We start from the raw sequence: 15,994 nt of genomic DNA on the forward strand, positions 1-15,994 counted from the left end.
ACAACAACATCATAATTCGTCAAAATTTGGAGTTCCATTCAGCAAATTGAGAATTTTTGCCCTCCCGAAAATTTAAGTTCGGAGCTAACGTAACAAACATTTTTACGCTATGATTATGCAACGAACATTGACAACGTTTGTTTTATGAGTATTGACACAAAAAGCAAAATTAATTACGACCACTAATATCTTCAAGGGGTGGAGCACGACAAATGACATCAGCATGATAAACACCTCGTTACTAAAATCTGAACGCAGCCACAATTACGCTACAGCTATTTCGGGATTTTTAACTGCACCTTTATTTTCTTAAGCGTGCCCATGGGATCGCTTTCCAACGAGGCTGATGGAATATTCGAATCCTTTAATCGAAGGCTTTGATAATAGCCGCCGATGAAGCCGCAGTGCTAGAAGTTGAAATTCGTGCCGGCTTTTATTACTTTATTGAATTATTAAAGGAGTAACCGAGAAAGAATAGGTATTTTTGGAGTCAACCTGTTAAGTAAGGGCGGTGATTATACTTCAGTCGATGGAATAGGAAATAGTTTAACTGGGTACCGTTTCTTTATTTAGTGCTTTAATAATAGAGCATTGAAGGAGCGAAACTCTATTAATAAAAAGGGTTTAGACAATCACGATTCATTGTTGCTATTAGATAACTACTTGCGAAATTTTCGGCTTCAGTTCAAAATTGATAACTGTACAGCCGTGTGCAGGTAAACGGCAGTATCTACAGAAATGAATTTTCTGAGATTTTGAGTGATATGAGTTTTGGATTCAATGCTATAACAATAGGGAAAATTTGGAATTTGACGTTATTTTCGAGCTTTTTTTTTTTTTAGCGGAAACCAAATAAAGCAAGTTTTTATATTATTATTATTTTTACTAATAATAAAGCTGAAAGTCTCTCTGTCTGGATGTCCGGAGGATGTCTGGATGTCTGTAGGGTCTCTGTGACGCGCATAGTGCCTAGACCGTTCGGCCGATTTTCATGAAATTTGGCACAAAGTTAGTCTGAAGCATGGGGGTGTGCACCTCGAAGCGATTTTTTGAAAATTCGATGTGGTTCTTTTTCTATTTCAATTTTAAGAACAAAATTATCATAAAATGGACGAGTAAAATACGAAATTATCATAACGTGGAACCGTAACATGGACACAAGCCAATTGGCGAGATACGAAATTATCATAACATGGAACCGTAACATGGGTACAAGCCAATTGGCGAGAAAATTCACCATACATTATTTGTCAACATACAGGCGAACCAAAAGACCTTTTAATTTTTATATTACGGGCAAAGCTGTGCGGGTACCACTAGTGTAAAATAAAGCTGAAGTTCAATGCAGTAAACTGCAGAATAGAGTGGTACTGTAACTGCGGATAAGCGAATTCGTGGATAATCTGCAAAATAGGTAAAAACTAGACGAGTGTAATGCAATAGCTTAAGATCAATAAGACTCGCATACATTTAAATTTTAAACTATAGCTGAAACATAGAGTAAAGAAATTACATAGAGAGGCACCCCTATACTAAGAAATTGAAGCCGGATGTTGTACCGCTGTATCCCAGGATCCTTAGCTTCTTGTTAAATATCTTGAGATATATTTTGATTCAAAATATTCCATTGCTGGATCTCAATTGGTTGTTAATTTAAACTTACATATTGTTACAAATTTTCGAAACACGTTTTTAAAATTGCATTAAAACATGACTTAAAAAGCAAGTCAATCCGCAAGCTACTTGATTCGGTCTCTTTGCGAGATTGGTGAAAACTATTCTCTCGATAATATTGTGATAACACCGCCCATCATTGCACCATTGTATCCCATAATTCCGGTTTCAATTTAATCTCCTTTTTACCACTGACGGGGCCTCTTTATACAAATTTCTTTACTCTATGAGCTGAAACGATAACATTGTAAAAAATGTATATAACAGCTAAAAACGGATTGCTCATTATTGCAAATGAAGTACATACATACTCGAGCAAATAACTGAAACAGATCAAGATAAGTTGCACCAAAAATTGATAAGAGAGAGAAGGGGAATGTTTTTGCACAAGGCTGATGGCGCGGTCACTCATTTACACGAGTAAGTAATGTAAATCTAAAAATCAGTCAAAGTAGTGTAGATCTAAAGCGGTACACTGTTAAAACTACAGGTTGCATTCGGCACCTTTCAGGGGTGAAACGCTTGTTCACCAGCGGCACCCAATACGGAGCCGAAATCGCACCTCTAAATAGGGTGAAAAACAGGCACCTTTTAAATAATAGGCAGCCGGGGTGAAAAGAATGAACGTCGGAGAGAGAAATGGCACCCTTACTGTAGATCCTCCTCCCCCCTCTCCCGCATTGTGTGCGTTTTTGAATACAGTTGTGTAATTCTTTTTTTTTTTTTAATAGTTTTGTTTTGATTCGTGATGTTCTACGTTTTGGACATTTTTCACATTGCATGAATTTAGAACTGGAAATGATTAAAACTTGTAATTACAGCATTTGATCATATTTCAGAGTTTTCAACATAGTTAAGAAGTGCTCATTGCTTTAATTCATCTGATAGTGTTCTAACTCAGTGTTTATCAACCTATTTTGACCCACTGGTCGGTAAAAGCAAATAAAAAACATTGCGGATCTATGAAATTTTTATCCTTTTCTTAAAAATAAATAATAATAATTATAATAACTCTCGGGCCGCTAAAAACTTGTGAACAAATTCTGCGTACTGAATAAAACAATAAATACTATCTACCCACTTTACTTGGTATCAAAGAGTTGTCACAAGTATATTTAAAGTTAAAGACGATTAATTATTTCAATAATCATAGTTAAGTTAATGATCATTTGTGAGAAATAACCGCACCGAAAGTAAAGTGTAGAGGTAATTATAAATTACTGTCTCACCACGGATTGTATGGAAAGACAAACATCCGTTTTACAGTCGGAAATGGACGAATCTATTATTTTTTACCGATGTCAGCTTTTGCGGAAGCGGAGTCTCATTCAAATGAGCGGAATACGCGCATCAAATTTTTACTTTTCCCCCTTATTCACATAGATTCCTCTTATCTGGACGTTTGAAAATTCCATGCAATCCGTGGTTGGACAGTACTTACACAAAGAGCGAAAAATATTCTGGGATATTAAAGTTACGGAAAAACAAAATCGTTTCTCGAACGTTCAAAATTTCAATCAAGAGTAACAATAAAATAAAATGCACATATGAAATTTTTCGACAGTTTAAAAACCTAAAGAAATTCCTAACGCTATCGAAATATTAACCGCTAACAAGAAATGATTCAAACTATAGTGCCTAATTCAAACACTTGAATGAAAAAGCAAAAAAAAAAGCTAGACGGAGAGAGATTTTTTATTTTTTGCGCTTGCTGTTGTGTAGTAATCTACAAAGCACAAGAATCATTTTTATTTAGGTTCTCACTTGTTAATTATGGATAATCTTATTGCGGATATTTGGTGATAAAATGTTGCTTATCGAGTAATCAAGAAAATAAAGATAGATATATTTAGTAGCGTTTTGAATGATGGAAATTTCACAACAGTAACGGTAAACTGAAACTAAACAACTAACGGTATTACGGTACTGTAACGGACTAACGGTAACTGAAAAGCAGTAAACGTATTTTTAAATATGTTTGAAAGCCCTAAAAGCCACAAAGTGATCAAAAACTGTATTTACTTGTTATTTTAAAGAATTATCTTAGAAAAGTTGAGATTCAATCCATTAGTGTACTTCATTCAATGTGAAAGACATAGAAGGCCACGCATAGATGCAACTTATCATTCGTCCGCCATATTGAAGTGAGTGGTGATTGTATGCCGGAAGCGCATGCGCCAGAGAGTCAATTAGCGATTGCTTGCTGTTTTGGCATCTCTGTCTGCGATTTTCTGCTGTTTTCGCACTCCTGCTCTATTTTCTGGGGGGCCTCATGGCACCCTTGGGCACCATAATTTCACCTTAGGGGGAATATATTCACTCGTCTCGAACCCCTGGTTATAACAGTGTAGTATCTAATAATCAAGTTTCAACTTCTCAGGTTTCGGTAAACATCCTGTTTGCCTCTGGCAAGTTGAGCTCCACTGCCCGACCGATTAAACGATTCCATTTGTTAAAATAGGGGTGAGGAAAAACGGTTTAAGAACTTGCAGATTTAGGTGGTTGCCCAACTCTGCGCCTAACAACTCCTCTTTTTACTGATTGCTCTCCCTTAAAAGAAATGGTCTTGCTCAAGTCCATACCTCAACTTCTCGGAGGCGGACAGTAGAAGGTTTGATGTCATTGGAAGGGAGTAATAAAAAGAAATAAATAGGAATGCCTAAAACTAGATTTTGCACTCGTTTTGTAAAAATGTGTGTATTTATCTAATTGCAGTTAATCATCGCTGAAAAAAGCGATTTTTTTAAGTTTGAAGGGTCGCAGATAATCCGCCCCGCGGAAAATCGGGAGTTTACTGTAGATGACAAAAATGCAAAAAAAAAAAAAAAAAAAAAAGAAAAAAGAGAATTTTAGTTATTGCCCTTTACTTGGTCACGGTAGTTATGACTGCGTATCTTTTTTTTTTTTTTTTGGAGTTTTAATAGTAACATTGCATATGTCCCCACTAAAAAGGATCTCAAAATTTTCTCTAGAAAGTGCCGCTTTCTTGAGAAATTCTGCAGAAATCTGAAGATATTTTTAAGATTTTGTTTTGCCTCAAAAATATCTCAAGAATTTTTTGAATCATTTTAGAGTCATTCACAGCTTGCTAAATTTGTCTCAAGAATTTCTACACAAATTTAAAAACAATTTGGCGCTAAAGTAAAATCTGAAAAAAATCTGCAGATACCATTAACATCGAACGAACAACGATTTTTGCGATTTTCTTTTTCGAAATTTTAAAGTTTTTTTTTTTTTTGAAAATTCATTTTATAAATGTTGTGCGAAGGTCCTTTGATGCTCAAGAATTCAGAGGGGGATTCCTCTCATTCCTATAGTTGGGGGGGGGAGTGTCGATTATCCCCCCCCATTGAAAAAGGTTTTTCTTATTCAAATTCAGTTTTCATCGGATCTAAAGGGATTTTGGCACCAAGGTCCTTTGATCAGGAGGAGCTCATATTGGTGTTTTTGCTCCCTGTAGGGGGTCGACCCCCATGGGGGGGGGCTTATAAAAATTCAGTTTACATCGGATCTTTGCTAAATTTGAACAGAGGTCGTTCAATGCTCAGAAATTTACGCAAGGGGAATCTCGACTTGTGTGGGAGGGGGGACCTTTAATGAGGGGGGGGCGACCCCCCTCATTGAGATGTCTTCTTTGTACAATATCTGTTTTCGTCGGATCTTTCACAAATTTGACACAGAAATCCTTTGATCAGTAAGAACTCGCATAGGTGGATTTTCGCCCATATGTGGGGGGCGGGGGGGGGTCGCCCCCCATGGAGTTTTTTTAATACTAATCCACAGTTTGCATCGGATCATTGCTAAATATGAAACAGGCTCTTAATGCTCAGGAGTTTACATGAGGGGTTTTCACCCCTTTGCGCTGGGGGGGGGATAGACCCTCCAGGGCGTTTCGCCAGAAAATCTGTGAAACAGAATGTTTACACTTTTTTTTTTTTACAATGACTGAAATTTTGAGATTCTAAAAAAAAAAGTAAGAAATCCAAAGTTATATAAATTTAAATTTTGAGTCATAAAATAGCTCTTTGGGAAATTTTACACTTTTTTTTCTTTTATTAAATGTTGATGTCGAATGGAGTTTTTCGATGTTAAAGAAATTATTGTGAACATAGGTGTCCTTTAGGTTTTAAGCATATAATCTGTGATAGTACAATGCAATTTTGATGTTTTTGAAGATTGAAACTAGAAATTTGCAAATACTTATTTACTTTATCAAGTATTTATTTAAATTATTTTTTTATAACTGATATCATAATTTTGATTTTTACTTTTTGAATTAAAATTATACTAATTGAACACATATTTCTACATTTTTATCCATAAAAACAAGATACGATTGACATAAAAGAACCAATCTATAAATGAAATTAACTTTTGATTGCGCAATAACTTTCCTGTCCTACTGCAAAATCTAGAGTCCAGCAAAATCTAAGCAATTCACGACAATGAAAATTAATACAACACTAGTTCATATTCTGATAGTTTGTCCGAAAATGCTACATTTTTTTTCTTTTTTAATTCGTTGTAGATTTTTTAAATTTAATGATTTATGAACCACTTTTTTTCATATTTTTTTTGCTCCATACTAATCAGTTTCGGGCTTGAAGTGAAGAGAACTTGCTTGCAGCTTTACCGGCGACCGGCGATTTGTTTACGTGTTTGCCTCTTCCATGCCTTTCGCTCATTCAATTTTTTTTCGCTATTATTATAATTTTAAGCTTTATTTTGTCTTTAAACTGCTTTTGCTCATATTAATTGAGCTACAGGTTTTTTTTCTACAGGGTTTTTGTTGTCATGTGATTTCTTTACTATCGTATATCGCCAAATCGCTGCGCTTGTTAACGTAAAACACGTGCTTATAATTGCTAGTTAATTCTTTAGATATTTTAAATTTTCAGCTTCGTTATTTCGTTGTTTTTGTTTAAAGCAAATTGAGTCTTTGATGTCCCTACTGTGCTTTAATTTTCATATTAATGTGAGGAAAAAAAAAATCACACTTTTGTTCATGTGCAGCTTTTATTGCGTGTTTTGGTAGTTGAAACATTGTTCGTTTTATTTGATATGTTCGGGTTTTTTCTTTTTACTTTTATTATGATTATTTTTATTTATAACGTTATTTGCACGAAATTGAAACTACAGTTGACTGTGAGTAACTTAATGCATAGAAGTAACCTAAAGAAAAACGAATTTCACATAATAAGACTCAAATATCAAATGTATAGTTAAAAATAAATTGAGCAATGTGCAAGTAGACAAGCATGGAAAGATAGACGCATGTAACTTGACTATATGGTGAAAAATTTAAATGAAAACTTGAATGTTAGTAAAAAATTTCTAATTAATAAGTAACCCGAAATTAAGAACAAAACGGAGAATGAGTGAAAGCGTAGCAAGGCAGACTTATACACTATAGCTGACACATTTATTATCAGGTCAGTCCCCCTTGCCAGAAACCTACCGCATACGTCTTTCATTTTTTTGTCAATAAGTATAAAAAATAGCTTAAATTAGAGACGTACTGAGTACTCGGTAACTACTCGGTACTCGACTTACTCAGACAATTTGCCGAGTACTCGGTACTCGGGCAAATTTTGATCAGGTACTCGGCCAATACCGAGTAGTTGTAAAAAATTGAATATTGTTCAAAGCGGATTTTACAATTAATAAAAAAGTGCTAGCATATAATATACCGCAGTCATTTAAAATTCAAATTTACAAGTAAAATTCAAATTTTGAGAATAATGAAGTTTGTTATGCTTCAATGGAGTAAATCTTATATTTTAAAGCCCCAAAGTTGATGAAACTTATTTATTAAAAATGGAGCAAAAAGGTAAGTACAGAAAATATGAAATGTTAATATTATTAAATGGATTTTTGCCACTTCGAAAATTATTTATAAGAAGTATAAAAATACCTTTTCTTAAAAAATAAAACAATGTCAATAGCACAAATGTGCAGGAACACTGCAAACACGTGTTTTGGCATTACAAGGAATGCTTTTTTTAATTCACAAAATGTGAGCTTACGGATTTAAAGACATTCGACAAATATCCGATTTTTTTTTACATTCATTTTCTCGCATTTTATGCACCGAAAAAGATGTTCCTTGTAATACAGAAACACGTGTCTCGGTGGCTTGTGGCTTAATTTGGCGGGAGGGCCCGCCAGGGGCACCCCGATGGAAGTCACTGTGGCCTCCCAAAATATTCTTTATTTGGCAAATTTGGAGTCCATATAGCTGTTTAGGCCCAGAGTATCCTCTAATTATATTTAAGTATGTGTGGATGCTAATTTTTTATCATTTGGTAAAGTTCGGAGTTTCATTTTGTAAATTGACAACTTAACCACTCTCCTCCTAAAAGTTTTAGTTTGGGTTGCCTCTGACAATTGTATAAAAGTTTTCACAAATAAAGGAAAACATAAATTGAAGAGAACTAAGGTGAGTATGCCAAATAATACGGCAATGAAGACCAATGAGACCCCCCCCCCCTCTTTTTCCCATGCAGGATAGCAAAAATTAGATTGTGACTGGGATCATGCAGCAGCATTAACTTTCACTCTAAAATGCTTCGTTTATATCAAATTACGAAACTGGTAACTAATTTTTCTAGAAACACGCAGTTTACTTAATTACCAATATGTTGTTTTTATAAGAAAATTAAATTACTTTTGATTGAGTAATAATTTAGGTTTGCTCAGTGCTAGAATACTCTAGCGTAGTAGAGGCATGACAATAAGCCCAACACGACTAAGATTTATTACTTTAACCAAATATCTAGCTTGAAAGAAAATTGAAAAAGTGACACCCAATGAAGACTATTTTAGGAACAGCTTTTAATTAAAAAAAATAATCTTAACACTTATTATACTATCCCAACACTGAAAACCAACTGAACCTAAATTCAAAATGAAACTTAAAAAATGGCAAACGCCTTTTCGAAAATAAAATCTCCATTCAGAAATTTCGAAAATGCGCTCTTAGTTCCATAAAGATAAATAAACGAATTAAAATAGGCATCCCATGCAATGAAATGAGTGGGAACCCAAAATATTGTAAACACCAATACCTGATAGTAAGAGCCGTTTAAGATTAAAGAAAAGGAAAAAAATGGATTAAATCAAAAGAGAGAGAGAGAAAGAGAAATCGATGAGAGAACTTTTCCTTTCCCCGTGGGGTGGGCTCTGAAATTTCTGCCCTTTGCCTCACTGAAACATTGTATAAGCGACACGAGACGAGACACATTCTTCCCACTGCTTCTACTATTGCTATTAGATGAAGATATTTTTCGAAGAGGCAGGAAGGGAGCCGGCCCATACTCATCGTTCGGGGTGACGTCGCTTGCCATTTTCGTAATGCTCGCAGTTGGTTAAGTTGTGGGCCGTTGTTGAAATGACCTGAAGGATCATTCTTAAAGCGCTGTCGCTAGTCACCAGAAAAGGAACACTTTTTTCTTATATTAGCGATTAGCAGAGTGCTAAAATTTAAAATCAGTTTCATGCCTGATTTTATTTAAAACTGAAACACAAAAAGAAATTTTTATATAATCTAACTATGCACAATTTTTCCGAGTGGGCTCGGCCCATAGTGACGAGTCGCCACTGACGTGTCTGCAGTGCTCTTGCACATTTGTGCTTTTAACGTTGTTTCATTTGCTTTAAAAAATTATTTAAGTTTGCCGGACTAGAAGTATAGGTTGATATGCTTTGTTTAAATTCCAACTTGATTAATCCTACCTTGTTGTGAAACTTTTCGAGACTGCCCCAAATTTTTTAATTTGTATTCTCCGCAGGTGCGAATGAAGAAGGAGGAATAGATTGATTTCAGATATTTACCTTTTTATAAATTCGCAAACCTCCGCCTTGTAACATCATGGAAGATCGTCTTAGATAAATTTTTAACTTCCATTCCTCAAAACTTACGTAATAGTGTTCTCTCCCCCCCCCCTGTTCCTTACCGTAATGTCTTCAAAGGCAGGCCCGAATTAACGTACCTGCCATGTGGGGAAGGGGGGGGGGACGCCTCTAAAACGGCAGTGGCCATTAGTGCCATAGCATATTCTTGTGGACAGTTAGGGGGCCCAAAAGTTACAAATCCAGTCATGATCAAAGGTGTCCTATTCAGTCAACTCTCGATAACACAAAGCCTTACAACTCGAATATTTCTTTATCTCGAGGATTTCACTCAGTCCTAAAATAATTTAGTTTTTTCAATACAAAGTTCTCTTATATCTCGAATAAACTCCTTTTAAGTTGTGTGGAAAGTTCTACGAAAGCTTTGTTTTGTCTAATGCGTTAAATTGCATTTAAAATAAGAAAAAAACAAGATTTTCTAATCAGCTTGTGTGAGGGGATAATTATTTTATATTACTGCTCCTAAAATGCACACAGTGCTTATGAAATCACTACATTCCTAGATTTTGCACAATTGTGGCAAGTACCGTGTGCAGCAGAGTCAAAAAACTTACCCTAATGTTGACTAAACGGTGGCCGAATTTGGAAATGCCAGGAATTCGGGAATGGGGTTTAACAACAGTATTTTCACCCTTCTCAATGTGTTTCTGAGAGTCTGCCAAGTTATCCAGTTCTGAGACTCTACTGTATCTCTTTTACATACGATTGCTTCTACTTTATGCTTAAAAAGGTAAAAATATATTGCTACAAAATGTTAAAATTTTAATTCTGATTCTACATTCATAATATCTTATTTATGCACTTTTTCAAAGCACGAAAAGAGTTGATTTTCAAAAATTTCACATTAGCCAAGAACTTATTCTTACAGTAAGAAAAGAACTTATTCACATCAAGCATCACGCTGAAAATTCAAAAATATCTGCAGGAATGAAAAACAATATGCAGTTGAAAGATGAAAATAAATGACAATCCCATTAGCTTTTTTTCCAATCATATATCCATGACAGCAAAAATGGAATTGTTTGCATTACTTTACCATTTTTGAAGATAATGCTTAGTATAGATATTAATTAAATATTATCAGGCAATGCACATATCTACAGCAAATGTATGTGCGCACAACATGTGCCTCTGTAATATCTATGCATATTCATTACAGGGTCAAGAATGAAAATACACCATTACCACTTACTTGCCTGTTTGGAACATTTAAAAATATTGATAGAAAATGGGAAGCTCGGGTAATTTTTATCTAAAATTATTCATAAGTGTGGAAATGTAGTTTACACAACATTGGGAATGTTTCAAATATTTGTAGGTTTTCCTAAAATTTTGTTGATCAAGTTGGTAAGTTAATTTAATTGTTTATTTTATTCTGATTATTTATTTCATTTGGTTGATTCTGAACTTGATTTTAGTAATTAGTAAATTATTGATAGTCACGCATTTGAAAAAGAAAACTGCTAGCTTTCAAACGAATTAAATCTTAGCATCTTTCTCTGTTCTTAAAATAACATATTTTTAAAAGTAAATTTCAAAAAAAAAAAAAAAGCAGTAAATAAAACCAGTTTAGCAGGTTCCTTTGTTTTGTAAAATCAGTATTTTTAGTAATTGAGAGATTATTGTGTATTCTATCAGATATTTCAAGGAAAAAATAATAAATTTGCTTTCATGAAAATTCCTACCTAATTTTTGTATGATTTGTTGAAAACCAGAAAATGTTCTTGAAATTTATTATTTCTGTTTTTTAGTTACAATAGTAGTTCAGCTCATTACATTTCGCTTTAATTTAATGTCTAACTGTAGTTCATGTGGTTGAAATTTTATTTTTCACAAAACACTAAATTTCGGTATTCTTGTGAAAAATGAATGTTTTTTCTACGAAATTGTAACTCATGAGTCATGGAAAGTTGCAATTAAAGTCATGGATTTCAAAACTCTAAATGTAGCACCTGCACTTGCATGATTTTCAGTGCCTCTGCATACATAAACACATGTGATTGCCCTACATTATTATTGTTTATCTTGTCTGATCTAAAAATTTGATAAAATTTAGGTTTATAATTAAAGGAAGTATATACCTTTAAATAACCTCTCCCTCCATGCAATATAGTGCTCTATTTTCGCTAAAATTTGAATGATTAAACATCGCTCTTTGTAGTGACGCTACTGAAATATATACAGTGGTGTTCCCATAGGGTATACTTCATATATATGCTGTATACTCTCAAACATTGTTTAGACATATAATATCAAATTGCAAAAATTTTCATATTATAATATACTATGTATATGATCACGTACACCAATTGTGGATAATGGATTACTGGAAGTATAACCTCAGAAAAATTGATGGTTACATCACTGAATATATATACAGTGGAGCTTCATAACTCGTCACCCCAAGGGAAATTAAAAACATGTTGATTTAAGTGGATGTCAAGTTATTGAGGTTCCATAATTTTAATTCCTGAAGAGTTTTTGTATCACTTTTACTTACCAAGGCTGCAGAGTCAGAGACTGACAGATTTTAGGACAAAAGAGTCAGATTCAGGAGTCGAAGGTTTAAAATTTCAAGCGTCAGTTATTTTCTTCCTAAGCCCGCAACTCTGCCACTGCTCGCAAAGTCGTAGTCTAAGGGTATGAAATTTCCTGAGTCAGAACTGGTAATTTTCCCTCCCTACACCACAGCCCTGTCACTTTCTAATGCTTAACATTTACATCATGGAAACTAATTCCAGTATATGAATTTTCTTATTTTGAAAAGTACATAATAAATCCATAATTTTTGAAAAGAGATAATACAGATTCTTGTCAGTCAGGTCTGAATTCACACCCCCGGGGAACATGAAAACATGTCGACTGAAGCGGAAGTCAACTTACTGAGGTTCCATAATTGTAATTCCTAAACAGTTTCTGTATCACTTACCAGGGCTGCGGAGTCAATGACTGACATGTTTTGGGGCAAAGGAGTCAAAGTTTTAAAACTTCAAGAGTCTGAGTCGGTCATTTTCTCCCAAAACCTGCAACTCTGCCATTGCTAGTGGCGTCGTAATCTAAGGATCTAAAATTCCCAGAGTCGGGGCCGGTCATTTTTTCCCTCTACTCTGAAGCCTTATCAAATGCTTAACATTCACGTTATGAAAGTTTATTCCAGTAAAAGAATTTTCTAATTTTAAAAAGTACATAATAAATTCGCCATTATTTTTTTTAAAGAGATAAAACAGATTCTTGTCAGCCACGTCTTAAAATAAAGTCCTGCTCACCCTTGTTTGAAAAACATGTCACAGTGCCACCTTTCTCTAGAGGACATTTATCTTACCTTAGCCTTTTAGAATTGCACTAACAGCACAGAGTGGTGGCAGACTCCCCTGGATAAAAATGGAATTCTCTAAAAGAACTTCCCAAAAAAGATTGACTGACCAAGAAATCACAGCGTAAGGTTCTGAGAAAAGGTCAGTATGAAAGAATGTTGAAAGAAAAAATTGTGGACTAGAATAGCAATTGGATGTTGACTTATAGGGGTTCCTGCAAATGTGCGTCAAGTTAGAGAGATTTTAGCCCATTGAAATTAGCATTGAGCCAACCATAAGGAAAATAAATGTTGAGCTACCAGGTTAGTCGAGTTATCCGTAAGTCGAGTTTCCAAAGTTTCACTCTACATGAAACTAAAAGTTTGAAATATCTGGCAACTGTCCACATGAGACGGTGAAAGTCAACATTCTCTTATTTAAAGTTTTCACAGTAATATATATTTAAATGTGTTTAGGAATAAAGAAATTGTTGCACAATTACGTCTCAGAAGTGTAGAGTTGATGCTAAATATCTCATATCAGAACAAAAAATTTATATTGTGTGTGTATTCTTATATATACTGCCAGCCCCGCTTAAACGGGTAACGGATAAACAAATACCCCAAATATGAATAAAACCTTTTGGAACCGAATACTTCCCCACTGAGGAAATGTCAAAGATCCTCGCTTAATCAAACAATATTGATCAGCTTTCACAATATTTTGCTAAGAAGTTTTTTTAAGTAATTTAAAAATTAATTACGTATGCACAATTATTCATGTAAAAATATTAAATTATATTTTATGCATACAACAGATGAGGTTGTAAGTTGCATTTTTTTCCTTGCACCCTTATAATATATATTTAAAATTATTATACCTATTATTTTGTTGTTCACTTAGCTTGTTTCAATATATTTTTACCAAAAACATTACTCTCATTATATAGTTATTGATTCATTATTATTACATTTTAAGACAAATGTTGTCAATTTTGTATGATAAAAAGTATTTCCCCGCTTAATCAAATAATATTTCTTGGAACTGACAGTATTCAATTAAGCAGGGCCGACAGTATATATATTTTTAAAAATCAGAGTAGAGCAAATATATATTATAATGTAAAAAAAAAAAAAAATTCAAGGTTATTACTATCTTCCCATTAAATTATATTCTTCCTACTCTGATTGGAAAAATATTCAGGTGCATACCACTTTTCAAATAGCCAATGAAATACTTTTCACAACAAAATTTTCAACAATATAACTAACTGTTCTTGAAGTAGAAGGGATTTCTGTTGTCAATTTCTGTTTGAAATATTTGACTTATGACCATTATCTTAAAAAAATTAGTAACATCTACAAGAAATAAAAAAAGTATCCTATTCATAACACCAATGAATTAAAAACACATTGTATACGTTGTCCTACATCAGTACGGTGAACATATTTTAGTCTAAATTAAAAAATCTTATTTCAAGGTATCTGTTTTTGCCAAGCACAATGAAAAAAAAAAAAAAACTCTAGGTTTATTCTTCTGAACTAATTTTAAATACTACATTCCAAGTTATTTCTGGTAGGAAATTTTTATCATGACAGCATCTCATGTATGTAGATTGAAATTTCAAATGCTTCTTAAGCTTTTATTTGGATGATCTACGCACATAATCAAATCTAGATTAAATACATTATCATTATGCAATTTTTAGGGAGTTTCAAATCATTTTGAACTATGTTTTAGCCGAAAGAGTTCTAAGATTTTCTTAATTACTGTATTTTTCGAAATAAATAAATAAATAAAATTTTCTGAAAAAATTAATTTTTAAAGAAAATCTTCAGAAACGCCCACCTTCAGAAAATCTCAAGTTATTTGGCCCACTTTAAGCCTATATATTCTAAGAAAACCTTGAGAATAAAAATTTGAAGATTTTCTTCAGAGCTTTTTATAGAAAATCTACAGATCTTAAGTCTGTAGATTTTCTTAAGATTTAGGTTTAAAAGTGGGCCAAATACCTTCAGATTTTCTCAACTTCAGAACATTCTGCAGAAAATCTAGAGATCTTCAGTCTGCAGATTTTCTTAAGATGTAGGCTTATGAAGTGGGCCAAATACCTATAGATTTTCTCAACTTTTTTTTTTAAGTTTTTTTTGAGATCCTTTCAAGTGGGGGTGAAACAGAAACAGGGGATCATGGGCAAAGAAAAAGTTGCCCCCCTCCCTCTTCCCGCAGCATTTTACACTGAAATATTGCCTCTCCCCCTCACGACATTTTACACTATAATCAGAAAACTATTTTATTAAAGCTATGGGTACAAATATGAAAAAGGAACTTGCAGGCTTAGATCCTTCTGAAAGCTTTTGACTAAGAGATCATACGATAGCGTATAAAATTAAACAGTCTAGATAAGTAGCAATCAAGGGAGTTTAGTAAAACATGTTTCAAGATGCATAAGTTATTTGCTCTCGTGTCCCCTTTATTGAAATATAAAATCTTAAAATATGGCGACATTTCAAAAAAAAAAAAAAAAAGTCAGATTTAGCTACAAATAGACGCGTAAACCCTTCGCTGTTGATGCTGATTTATAGTAACCCTATGTGAATAGATGTTTCCTGTCTCTTTATTTAGATTTGCAAAGAAAAATACCTCTCGCGCAGGTGCTGGAGCCAAAAATTGACGCCAATGAAGAAAGATCGCCAGATTCTCAACTATCGAAATCTTCCTCTTGTTACCTTCCATTCTAGCTAAATTTGACGACTTTTCTTAAAATGGTCTCCGACGTTAAGATCTTATATTTCGATGACAGGGGGACGAGGGCAAATGATTTATGCGGCATGAAACATGTTTCATCATACTCTTTCAGTTGCTAGTTACTTAAAAAATATATATTCCACTGTTCGTGTGGTTTCTTGGTTAGAGCCACTTCAGGATATAAAGTGCTTAAATGTTACTCACCGGATAGTGGGCTGAAATTTTGGGCTTCTCCGTTGTAGTGCCGATATCGGTCGTCCACGTACTGTGGACTGGGCACGCCCTGGAAAGAGAGAGAAATTACTAATCAGTCAACAGAGATTCCTTTTCGAAGTGATTGAGCAACAAACTCTATTTTTTACTTACTC

General features: G+C 33.9%; 1 protein-coding gene across 1 annotated transcript in view; it reads right to left on the reverse strand.

Annotated features, from left to right (window-relative positions):
- LOC129226790 (transcription factor SUM-1-like) overlaps positions 1 to 15,994 on the reverse strand; it is a 123,664-nt gene that overhangs the window by 37,698 nt on the left and 69,972 nt on the right. Inside the window, exon 5 of the mRNA XM_054861418.1 lies at positions 15,831 to 15,909. Within this exon, the coding sequence (XP_054717393.1) occupies positions 15,831 to 15,909 (79 nt within the window). The remainder of the gene's footprint in view (positions 1 to 15,830; positions 15,910 to 15,994) is intronic.

This window comes from Uloborus diversus, chromosome 7 (assembly GCF_026930045.1).
Source record: "Uloborus diversus isolate 005 chromosome 7, Udiv.v.3.1, whole genome shotgun sequence".
NCBI lineage: Eukaryota > Metazoa > Arthropoda > Arachnida > Araneae > Uloboridae > Uloborus > Uloborus diversus.